At 44.1% G+C, this 12,559-nt stretch overlaps 1 protein-coding gene across 2 annotated transcripts in view; it reads left to right on the top strand.

Annotated features, from left to right (window-relative positions):
• L3MBTL4 (L3MBTL4, histone methyl-lysine binding protein) overlaps positions 1-8,546 on the top strand; it is a 433,421-nt gene extending 424,875 nt beyond the window's left edge. For both annotated transcript variants that reach the window (XM_021707570.1, XM_021707564.1), the window contains 2 exons: positions 3,888-3,950; positions 6,869-8,546. In XM_021707570.1, coding sequence (XP_021563245.1) covers positions 3,888-3,950; positions 6,869-7,036 — 231 coding nt within the window. In that variant the 3' untranslated portion in view covers positions 7,037-8,546. The remainder of the gene's footprint in view (positions 1-3,887; positions 3,951-6,868) is intronic.
• Positions 8,547-12,559: the final 4,013 nt, after the last annotated feature.

Below are 12,559 nucleotides of genomic sequence, written 5' to 3'. Positions count from 1 at the left end.
TTCTTGGCCAGAAAAGCCTGCCTCAGTAGATTTCATGGAACTTGTTCTTTATTTTGGAAAAAGAAAGATGGACTGAATTGAATGGGAATCTCCTTCCAAAATGTCCGGGCATCTCGAAGAAGCTTAAAGCAAAGGAGGTGTGGCCACCCGCCATCTAGGAACAACAGAGGACCAGGCAGGAGGCGAGTGCATCTCCCAGGCTGGGTGGAGGCCGCCACGCTGGGTGGCACTGGGTCAGCTGTGGTTTAACACATTATTTATTCCCATTTAAAAATCCAATTTACCTTTGACATGGACAATGATTTCTTGGCTAACGATACTGAGAAAGGGAAACGTGGTCCTTTTTCTGTTTGTTTGCCCTGAAAGGGACAGTTTAACATAGGCAAACCATCAAAGCAACTTGCAACACTTTTGCTGTGCACAGAAGTTCTCTGAGCAAGTATTTAAACGAGACCATCTCTCTAACCATGTCACCTGACTAGTGGGGAAACTCCCGTCCCTACTGCTGACATGGCTGTCCCACTGCAGCTAGTGACTGAGATTGAACAAAACATGGGTCTACAGACAATTCCTAGTCCCAGTTTTCTATCTTCATTTCTTTCCTCCTATGACGTTGAACCCCTCTTCCTGTGAAAGAATCACCCCAGCAGAACTGGGGTGATTTTGCCCTCTAGGGGCAACTGGCAACATCTGGATACATTTGTGGTTGTCACAACTGGGAAGGGGGCATCTCTACTGGCACCTAGTGAGTAGAGGTCATGTATGCAGTTAAGTGTCCCGCAGCACATAGGACGGCCCCCACTGCAAAAAACTACCTGACCCAAAGTGTCAGTCCTGAGGCTAAGAAACCCGCTCTAGAGCATTTTTCTTAGTCTCAGCTCTGATTCTCTCTGCTGCCACACCCTGCCTGTCACAAAGTCCTGAGGCTCTTACCTTGCAGCCCCTCCTGCCTCAGCGCTTGACTGTGTCCCGTGCGTGCAGAGCATCCAGACCCTCAGTGCTTCCCAACGACTGTTGCCACACACCCCAGTCAACACCCTGCTCAGCCCCGAGGTTCCAACACAAATCCATCCAGATAGCGCCAGATCATCTCTCCGTCTAGCTCTAGTACTGTAGTCCTCTGCCCTCAGTGCACAACAGAATCAACTAGGGAACCCTAAATATGTATACTCGGCGTTTGGACCCAATCCAGCTCCATTAATTTGTAGCTTCGTAGCATGAGGCCTGGACTTCAGTCATTGGGAAAGTTCTGAGGGTTTTCCATTGTGTGGCCAGGGTGGAGAACCAGGCTTATGGGCTCCCTGTAGCCTGCTGAGAAAGTACCAACCCACCCCTGAAACCACGGCTCTCCCACCACTCGTTTGCTTCTCAGCTCCAGCAGAACTGACTCCTGCTTCATATGCCTGCCCTGTGCCACCCTGCTCTGAAGCCTGCTCCCGGAAGTCTCCACATCCAGAAGGTCTTCTCTACCCACCCGAATCACCACTAGTGGAAATCCTGTATATCCTTCAGGGACCATGTCACAGGCCATCTTCTTTATGATGCCCTTTCTGAGGTCGACCTGAGACCTGAGACCCAAGGTCCATACCTCCCTGAAGCCCATAGCCTGTCTCAGGGATGTCAACACATCTGACCCTGTGTTCTAGTGAGTGATAGGCTCTTCTGTCCTTACCATTCCCCCCTGGTCCTCCCACACTAATCAAACCATCAACTCATGGAAAGTTCAGACTCAACCTGCTTTCAAGGGCAGCTTTCCAGCACCGAGCACAAGCTTCAAGCTTCACCTGTAGCCAGGGTTAGGACAGGCTTGGCCAGAAGAGCAGCCCAGAAAATGACAGAGCCAGACCCCTCAGCGGCCTGGGCCCAAGACAACCTGGAGGCCACACTTCAGCCACCATTGCCTTGTCTCTACGGCTTGACCCTCAGCATCTCACGGCTTTCATCAGCACCCTGCAAATACCAAACACGCACCCCATGCTTCCTCTTTACCTAGAAAAAGAAATCCATGTTAACCCAGCAAATAGACTCAGCTTCCTCTGCCTATAAATTGCCAGAGCGCTGGGTTCTCACATGAAACAGCTTGTAATGCTGAAAACTCAGAACGGCAGGAGCGTGCTGACCTGCCCAGGTCTCCTGGAGCTTGGAGTTGGCCTTGCAGGCAGCATGATGGCTGGTTTGGAGGATGTTTTAAAATCCTGATAGTCCTTAATTTTAGAAGGATGATTGTAAAAATATACTTGCAGTGCCATAAGTGAGACCAGCATGCTAATCACCCCTAAACAAAGAAGGTATTCTGGACTCTTCGTATTTGCACAAACTAAATATATAGCTGTGAGACCACAGGGGACAGAGCCCAGGAGGGGCACAGATGCCCATCCCTAGGGAGCGCCCTGTGGGTGTTGGCCCTGACTGCTGTGTAGCCTGGGATCAGCAAATACTGGTGCTCTCTGCTGCACTGTGGGGCAGCGTGTGCTGACTTCTCCGGGAGGGAATGGGAGGTAGCATGTGCCCTCAGAGCTCTTTACAGGTAGGACATGTTGATCAAGGCCCTGCGTTCTCAGGCCTCTCAAGGACCCTCCCATGAGACAGGAGAGAGAAGAGTCAGTGCACACAATCCAGTAGACATGAGAGGCCAAAGGTCAAAAAAAAGAAAAGAAACAAGCAAAAAGATAGCTCCCCTACAACTATCACCTCCAGATTGCATTCACTGTTGCATTCCAGCCTGTTTTCATCTGTACTGCGTCAGTGCCAGACCTAGACAGAAGTGGCCAGACCCAGTTGTCATCTTTGTTGCTGGGAGTCTACACTTTATCATGTTTGTTCAGTCATCTCCCCAAAAGTGTCTCTTGGGAACACTCAAAGGCTTCCTGAGCTGAAAGGATCTTTGCCTGAGCTCTCTCTTTTTTTTTTTTTTGAGTTGTAGTCTCACTCTGTCGCCCAGACTGGAGTGCAGTGGCCGCTCCCGGCCACCGCGGCCTCGACCTGCTGGGCTCCAGCAGTCCTTCTGCCTCAGCCATCCAAGTAGCTGGAACTACAGGCGTGCACTACCACGCCCAGCTAATTTTTTTGATTTATTGTAGAGATGTGGTCTCGCCACATTGCCCAGGTGGGTCTCGAACCCACGGGCTCAGGCAATCCACTCATCTCCGCCTCCCAAGGCGCGGGATTACAGACTGAACCACCGAGCCCGGCCTGAGCTCTCTCTTAAAAAAGGGAATTCTAGGGGCATGTGGGAGATGGAGAGGGAGGGGAAAGGTGAGGGTGGAAAGTTGAGTTCAAGAGACTGGTTCTCCAGAACTTGGGGTTGGAGATACAAAACCTGAGTTCCAAAATCGTCTCTGCTACTTACTGGTCGAGTGTGCTCTTGGGTAAGTGATTAAACCTCTTTAGGCTTCAGTTTCACTGAGTATGGGAATTCAGCTCAGTGTAGACTCACCAGTAGGGATGCGGCACTGGGGCTGCAGAGGTGAGCAGGAGAGGACCTTGCTACTGGGTCTGCCTGAAAACAAGTGGGCAGACCTCATTCCTGACAGTCGCTGTGGTAACTGCCATGCAAGGTCACTGGCCTCACCCTCACTGTCCCCACAGGGTGGTCAGAGAACCAGATGCAAGAAGCTTCCAGAATGCCAGAGTTTCACACAGATGGAGGCCATCATTGTTATCCTTATAACCATATTCTATGCAGGTCAGCCTGATAATAAAAAGACAGAAAAGAAACTAGAGGCTGGTTCTTTGAGCTGACGAATGCTAATGTGACTTTATAGTTACAATTTAAGTCTCAAGTGTTTGGGGGATCTGAATTATATTTTACTGAAATGTTGAATTACTACAACCCCAAAATTATTTCAGGTGCGCATATTGAATTAGACTTTCTTCTCGCACTGTAGGTGGCTGAGTTTGTACAGTCTCTTCTGGGCTGCGAAGAGCATGCCAAGTGTTTTAAGAAAGAGGTAAGAAATATATAAATGATATATGTTTCTGTACTTCTAGACCCAGAATTGCTTTGTTTGCATTTACTTATGTGTAAATAAAAGCAGCCTGGGGAGGCAAAGGAAGGTGACCCGGCAGGAGCAGAGCCCAGCAGTGTGACATGGGACAAAGCAAGACCAGCCTCCACCTCTGGTGCTCTTGCATTAGCCCGGCCTAGTGGCAGAGTGCTGCGGCACCTGGCTTGTAGCGCATGCTTTGTAAATGCACTATGTGGTGGAAGAGTAAATGAACATGATTATTAATCAATACCTAGCCTGTCATGAAGCCTCTGCATTGGTGGCATTGAGCCACATTAGGGGAAGGAAGGAACCATGGGACTGTACCCAGGGAGGAGAGCGGATTTGTCTGCTCCAAAGAGTGGGACCATCCTGTCGATCCCTGCCCTATACCTGCTTCCAGAGAAATACGGAGAAGCCCCAGATCCCACGGGCTTTCTGCTTCCTGCTTCCTCTTGGTTGGACCTGTTTAGCATACTTATTGGAATTAGTATCTGCAGCCATAGGGTCCCTGGAAGAGACTGGACTAGCTACAGGATAAGGCAGATAGCAGCGCTAGCACTTGTTTATTGTGGGCTTACCATATGCCTGGCTCTGTGAGAAGCACTTGACAACTATTGTATTTTGAGCTTCACGACAACCTGACAATGGTAGGTTACCCTTGAAGTAGCCTACACTCAAGAAGGGTAGCAGAGGTGGTTTTCAGGCCATGTGTACCTCCCTCAGTCTTTGCTCTGGAACTCTCCAAGAAAACTCCCTCCTAGAGATTCTGGGAAGCAGCACATACCCCTGCCTCTCTCGAGTTCAGAGCATGCATGGGTCAGGGCAGGTACCCATTGAGTCTTGGGTCCTGGACCACTCTGAGTGCATCAGGGGCACATAGCACTGGAGTCAGATGGCCTCAGTCTGGGCACCTGCCATGGAGACATGGCTCTTGGCAGGTCAAGTTGCTCACACTTGACACTTGCTAACCAGCACTACCACATTGGGCACATCACTGAACCTGTCTTACCTCTGTCCCGTGCAACACAGACTTACATGAGATGTTAAAAGGTTAGGATTAGTGTGTTTAAAGCACCTAGCCCAGTACTTGTCCCAGAGCAGGGGCTTAAAAAAGGCAGCATTATACAACAAAGGGGCTCCTCTGGGGTCTAGCAAGCCCTACCTGAAATCCCAACTTTGCCTCTTAGAAACTGTGTGACCTTGGGCAAGTCATTAGGCTTATATTTTCAGGTTTCCTCATCTATTTTATGGGACTATCGGGAGGATCGAACACATGAGGGTATAATAGATTATTATAGCGCCATAAATGTTAGCTGTTATCATCACCATCATTACCTTATTCTAGGACAGCTGGCTATTTGGCCAGCGAGTTTGCCTGAAAATGCTGGCACCAAGCCCAGGTTAGGGTATGGCGGTAGCATAGTCCTTTCCTCTGCCTTCAGGAAAACGTCCTTTATCCCATGGGAAAAGTAGTCTCTTCCCTAGTTGGAACAAGTCTTCATCAGACAATTATATGTAGAATATTTTAAGACTAGTTTAAATTTTAAAACTTTAAGACCCTACCTGGGAGTGGGCAGGGTAATCCTATTAGTGAGACACTGACACTAAGGGGTTTGTATTATTAAATTTGAAAAATCTTAGAACCACAGTGCTGAGCTATGGTGTTACCATAGAAAGCCCTTTCATTTCTGTCTTCTTGGTTCTGGAACCAGGAATCATCTGATCCAGGCTGTGTCAATTAGTGACCTCCAGCAGTCCCCACAAACCAAGCTCTGAGATCATTGGGGCCCCCCAAAACCTGTGGAAAAACAGATTCCACAGTGGCCATTCTCTGTGGTGTGAATCTCAGGAAAGCTATTACATTTCAGACCATATTTTTTTTAATTTAAAGTATTTAATTGTCAAATAAGGATTGAACATATTCAAGGTGAATAACGTGATTTGATATACAAACACAATGTGTAATGACTACCATAACCAAATTAATGAACATAATCGTCACCACTCATTCTGTACATCACAGCCCCAGACCTTGTTCATCTAGAGCCAGGAATTATTCTGAGACCATTTTAAAAGTTTAAAACATTTATCCTGTATCCATTTTTGTTGATAATAGTATGTCTTATGAAAAAACTTTAAATAAAGGAGAATTAAAAGGATAAAATTTTAAAACCAACCACTGTTTCACCAAAGATAATTTCTGTTAGCATTTGCTGTAAAGACTTGAAGTATTTAATTATGTATATGTATACATGCAGTCATGCATATTTAATTTTACAAATTAAGACTGAGATCTTCCTGTATCATCATACCATGTTTTGTTGCTCCATTTATGAAAGATTTCCCAAATCATTAAATGTCTCATGGAGACATGAATTTTGCTGACTCCATAGGTCCATCCTATGACTGTACCATAATTTATTTCCTTCTGCTATTACTGGAACACTGAGTTGTTTTCAGTATTTTACTATTATAACTAATATTAGAGTATACACATTGCACATGATTCTCTTGGGAAAAAATCCTGGAGATTTCCTTGGTGGCACCTTTAAGGCTCTTGATACACAATCAGGTGAAGATTTCTAAAACACAACAATAGAAATTTAGCTTGGAAACAATTTGTGTATACTGAATTCATATTTAATGGAGTGAGCACCTTTTTAATTTAACTTAATGTCAGAGTCCTACAAGAAAAAAAAGGGGTCAAGTAATCTTTGGGACTAAGCTGTGTGAGAGCCAATGTCATTCCCCATCGCTACTGAGCTCTGCAGGGGGGTTGGGACGGGTTCAGCGTCACACTCAGCACCCAACAGTTACTAGTGGGTAAACAGACTTTAGTGGCAGAATATCTTTATTTGTGTCAACTTATGCATTTGCAGCAGATCGATGGCAAAGCCTTCCTGCTTCTGACACAGACTGACATCGTCAAAGTGATGAAGATCAAACTGGGCCCCGCACTGAAGATTTACAATTCTATCCTGATGTTCAGAAACTCCCAGGACCTCACTGAAGAAGATGGCACTTCAGGCCAAGAAGTCAGGGGATAGATGCTCTCCCTAAACTTCCGCTGGCACCAGGACTCATGCTCTTTCAGCAATAAAATTGGAGCAGACTAATTTGATTTTGATGTCCTCATGGCCATATCCACGTTGAATCTGAACCTTTTAAAATGTCTGTCGTTTATACGTTTGGAGGATTTTGAAGACTGATCAAGCGCCAATGGCTCAGAGGCTTACGCACGCTTTTGGGTTTTGGTGTATAAACATCATTATCCTGGGTGGGATCCTTTCAGTGCTAATGTGTTTACGACAGACAGACCAAAGAAGCCCACACGTACACCTTTATTTTCTTCCCTCCCAATAAGAGAAACCACTTTACAAGCAAAAAACTCTCAAGTGGTAAAATATTAGGAAAACGGTATTCATAAATACATTGTTATTGTTTTCACCAGAACAACACCCGAGCTTGGCTCAGATCTGCCATCTGTGTATAGTGAGTCTAAGAGACAGAGGCCTGGTGCTTTAAAAAGATTTTTGTGTACTTTACTCAGGAAAGTGTGAATCTTTTAAAAATAATTATAATAAGCACATGTTTCCATGATGTATTAATTCTCCTTTTTGTTCCATTAGCCATTTCTCAGTTGTGTTCCCAAGGTTTACTGGAGCCTATAAAAAGCAGCATGCCCGGGAATAACAAGAGGACACTGGGTATTTTCAAAAGCTGGCAAAACCCTGTAAGGACCCTCCCCCAGCCCTAACGCCTCTGGGACACTGTCCTAACACTGGCATGACTGGCAGGCCAGATACTCACCTGTACAGAAAGCCTCTAGGTTCCTCCTCTGAAGGCAATTTCTGGAGGATTGATTGATTTCTCCTGCAGTCTGCTGGTACCTGTGTAACAAGGAGCTGTGTTACATCCGGGGCCTTGTGTACATCTTTACAAATGGAGACACACTCTTAAAAGGGAAGACCTCAAAAGTAGGGAGCTTGGCACCTATTCTCTGTTTGAAAAATTCTGACTCATTATCAGACCTTACTTGTTTTTATAAGTGGTTGTATCCAACTCCTAAGAGGTGTGGAGTCAGTCCCACAGTTCTGAAAGACTAGTACCTCTTTTCTTATACTTCCCACTCATAAGTAGTAACAGCTACAAACGCCCTCATGAAAGTGGAGACCCGCCATCTTGGGGTGGGGAGAGAAAGGGAAAAGACAAAAAAGGGACTCAGACCTGATCGTATCTGTTTGCTTCACTAAGAATGTTGTGGCTTAAAAAAATTGATTCTGTTTGGAGAATTTCTCAAACTTTAGTTCACTGGAGAAAAATAAATATCTTCTCTAAGAGGTGTGCATATACTATGATTCTTTAGAACCTTACCTAAATGGAATTTTAATTTATTATTGGTTGGTGTCAATTTTGTTTCTGCATAATTTTGTTTGCTTTGTTTTGCTTTGCTTTTTGTACACTTACCATGTGCAATTAAAATTCCTGCTTCTGCTGTGTTAAAATTTTAATATATTTTAAGTGATAATAAACAGATAAAACAAAATCCATACCTCACTACCATAACGAATTTGCTTTAAACCTGTTCCTGCACCACAAGAGTCTGTTTTCTTAGCCTTAGAAGAACAAAGGTAACTTTGTCTACATTCATTAGACAGGAAGGCAGACATGTTTGAATACCATGTTCCTTGGGATATATTTCCCTAGAGATATGAAATTGGGTTTTTTTAATTAATAAGAACTTCAGAATTGCTCATTGTATATGCTCCATGGAAGACCTGAAATTTGTAGTTTGTATATTCAATATATGTCATTTCAACAGAAGGACCTACAGGACAGATAATACCAAGCCAAAATGGAATTGAACCACTCTGTTCCCAGGAGACAGTGGTATAATTTTTCTACCACAAGGACGTCACTGGAGTTAGGAAGGGATGTGCAATCAGCTCTTGAGAGCTGGTCCGTGCAGTTCCCAGCACACTGCAGATATCCACAGCCTTCACATTTGCTCACCCCTCTGCCTGAGGTAGTCTCTCCTCTGCTCACTTCCTCAATAGACTCTCTTAACACTCTCACCATTAGGTTCCTGACTTACCTAATGGCCTTCCAGTAGCCTGTACCTCCCCATTGTATTGCTGATCACTCTTGATTTATTTACTTTTGTCTATCACACCTAGTCTAGAAAAGCTGTGAGGACAGAGACTGGGGCATGCACATCACTTATTCCTAGCGCTTGACATGTATCTGGCACTTAATTGCCACACAGTAAGTGACTTGTTGCATCGATGCATGAAGCAAGACAATCAAACTCAAATACAAATCCCAGCACTGCAGCTTCCTAAGATGGTTTGACATCTCTGTATAATGAGAAAATAATGCCTGCATCAAGTGTTTTTGAATTTTATTTTGGGGATGCGTGCATGTATGTAAATGTAAAATATACAACACATATAAGGTGCTGGCAGCTATTAAGTAGGTGGCAGGAAAACAATAGCAACAACAATCCATTTCTTCAAGTTGACAGAGGACCAAGCCTCCAAAATCTTTGAAGTACAAACCCCTAAGTAGGCATTAAGCCTGACCCAGCCTCCAGGGACCCTGCAGGGCCCACTCTCCCTAGTGTGGCTCATGTTCAGAGGGCTAAGGACACACCCTGCATGCTATTGCGGGCTCCTGGCTGCCCTGGACCAGGCTCTACCCACATCCAGCTTCCATGCCAGCCAGTTTCCCTTCCCCCTCTCCCAGTGTTCTGTGGGAAGGTTTGAAACATTAAGAGATTGAAATACCTCACTCTGGCAGAAGAATCACCACTACTGTCAGGGGCCAGACAACATCTAGAAATGACACAAGAGATATGACAGCCTTCTTTCTCCTGGGCACTAGCTCCAGCCTCTTACTCTCCTCTTTTCCTGACCTCCACTTGGAATATGAGTGGAATCAGGCACAAAGCAAAAAAATGTCAATAGGGCTTCAAGAATACAAACATCTAGGTTATTAGAAAGCATTCCCCCAAAGGACCATTTGTACAACACAATCATAAATACCATGATGCTGGAAATTAGATCATTAGCAAGAATCCTAAGGGAGCTTGTGACTTCTGAGACCAGAATCTTTGAATGCCTACAGTTTCAGATAACTCTTACCAAAATAAATTTCCCTCACTTGCAACAGCCTTAGGACATTTTAAAAGAAAAAACCTATCATTAACAATCTCTGAACACCTCTTTTCTCCCTCTGTGATTAGAAATCCTGCCCTTGGAGAGCCCATATACTAAAGAGTTTCTAAGAGTGACAGCTCAGGAGATTGCTTGTTAGTACAAGACTCCAAGTTACGACACCATTCTCTTGCTGAGTGCTGACTTTCAAACATACCTGGGATTTCTTTGTCTATAGACTCCATCTTCCAAGTTAGGGTTGGAGACAGTGAAGGACCCTGGAAAGTACGTGGGCTTCGGGGGAGGCCTGGGGTTGAATCCTGAGCCCTGTGCCTTGCCAGTTGCGTGATCTAGAAGCATTTCTCAACCACCCAGCAAATGACCCACTTGACACATCTACTCATTTCTCTTGGAATGCTGAGTTTTGCTTCATATCATTTTAAGGAACATTCAGGTTGTCTCTGCAATCCCTAGGGCTGAAGAATATATTCCTAGATATGAAGTGTTCCTATAAATATATTCTTAATATTTGAGAATATAGGACATGAATATTTTCTCTTATAAATATATTCCTCTCTAGCCAGGCTCGGTGGCTCAGCCTGTAATCCCGCGCCTTTGGGAGGCTGAGGTGAGTGGATTGCCTGAGCCCGCGGGTTCGAGACCCACCTGGGCAGCGAGACCTCATCTCTACAATAAATAAAAATCAGCCGGGCGTGGTAGCGCATGCCTGTAATTCCGGCTACTCGGAAGGCTGAGGCGGAAGGATCGCTGGAGCCCAGCAGGTCGAGGCTGCGGTGGCCGGGAGTGGCCACTGCACTCCAGTCTGGGCGACTGAGTGAGACTCCGACTTAAAAAATATATATATATGTATACATATATATATGTGTGTGTATATATATATATATCTATATATATATGTGTATGTATGTATACATGTATATGTGTATGTATGTATACATGTATATGTGTATGTATGTATACATGTATATGTGTATATGTATGTATATATGTATATGTGTATATGTATGTATATATCTATATGTGTATATGTATGTATATATGTATATATGTGTGTATGTATGTATATGTATATATGTGTGTATGTATGTATATGTATATATGTGTATGTATATGTATATATGTATATGTATATATGTATATGTGTATATATGTATATGTATATATGTATATATATTCCTCTCAAAAACTTATATTTATGAAGAATGTAATTGTTAATAGAGTCTTGAATATTCAGTATCCTTATAAATATATTTTTTCTATGACTGAATACATTAATAATATATTCACAGGACATCCTTTTTCAAAAAATATATTTTTGTTATACTCAGTCTCTATCTCTGCCCCCTCAGTTTCCAGCTACAGCAAGAGCTGGGACAGCCAGACTCCTTAAATTCATGCTGTGGAGACAAAATGAAAACGGGTCAACTAAAACTCAAGAGTAAAACAAGATCACCTGCCGACAGGGCCATTTGGTGAATTGGTGATCAGCAATTTGATTTCTTAGTGAAACTGCAGGCTCCCAAGTCTTTGTATCATGTATTCCTTTCAGGGGAATGATAGGATTTGAATCGGTAATCCAGAATATACACCCTTGTTGCCATGTGGAATACCATGGGGTATCGGGCAGCTGCGAAGACTCAGCTCCCGGAGGGTGAGAGCTGGGGGCAGCAGCATGTCACAAGCATGCGTACCCCTCCAGTGGGGCCCGCGGGATTCTAAGGGCAAACTGCAGATGTCCTAGTCACTATGGTCTGATGGTGGCACTTAGGAAGGACTGGGAAATGGAGGCGAGGCAGGGCGAAGGGTAGATGAAGTAATGAAGTTTAAAAACAACCAATAAAAAGGGAGTGGAACGCAAAAAGTGAGATTTGAGTTTAAAATATTGAGAATTAATTTCTTTTTCTCCAAATAGCTTTATTTTATGGGATCAGACTAGTTGTTTTGTGCCCTGCTTTGCACAAGGCAACACCCATCCATTTCCCGTTTACTTCAGTTTGAAATTAGATTGTGTTCCCTTTGATTTAGGAATCTGGGCATCAAGGCAAACTGATGTATGAAGAACACGAAGTGCTGAAAAATCCTAGGTTAAACCCAGATGTTCCCACAAAGGATTGAACTGCAATCACTGAACTGCAACTAATAGCTGCTGTACTAAATACGCATGGGAATTATTTGGAAATACAAGGGCCTGTATTTTACTGTGAAATATCAGGGTCCTAAAAGTCTTTCAGTAGGAAAAATATCATGAACTCTGGGCTAATATTAGTCCAGTTTCTTTTTTTGTCAAAGAAATAAAATAAAAGATGTTTTTGCAGGATTTCTACCTTGGAGATGCCCATCTCTCTCCATCAGCTAGTTGTGCAAATGGGTCAGGCAGGTGTGGCGTATGCCGCT

Source organism: Carlito syrichta, unplaced genomic scaffold (assembly GCF_000164805.1).
Source record: "Carlito syrichta isolate Samal-C Ts95f unplaced genomic scaffold, Tarsius_syrichta-2.0.1 Scaffold47312, whole genome shotgun sequence".
Classification (NCBI taxonomy): Eukaryota; Metazoa; Chordata; class Mammalia; order Primates; family Tarsiidae; genus Carlito; species Carlito syrichta.
This window is presented reverse-complemented; position numbering and strand designations above follow the sequence as displayed.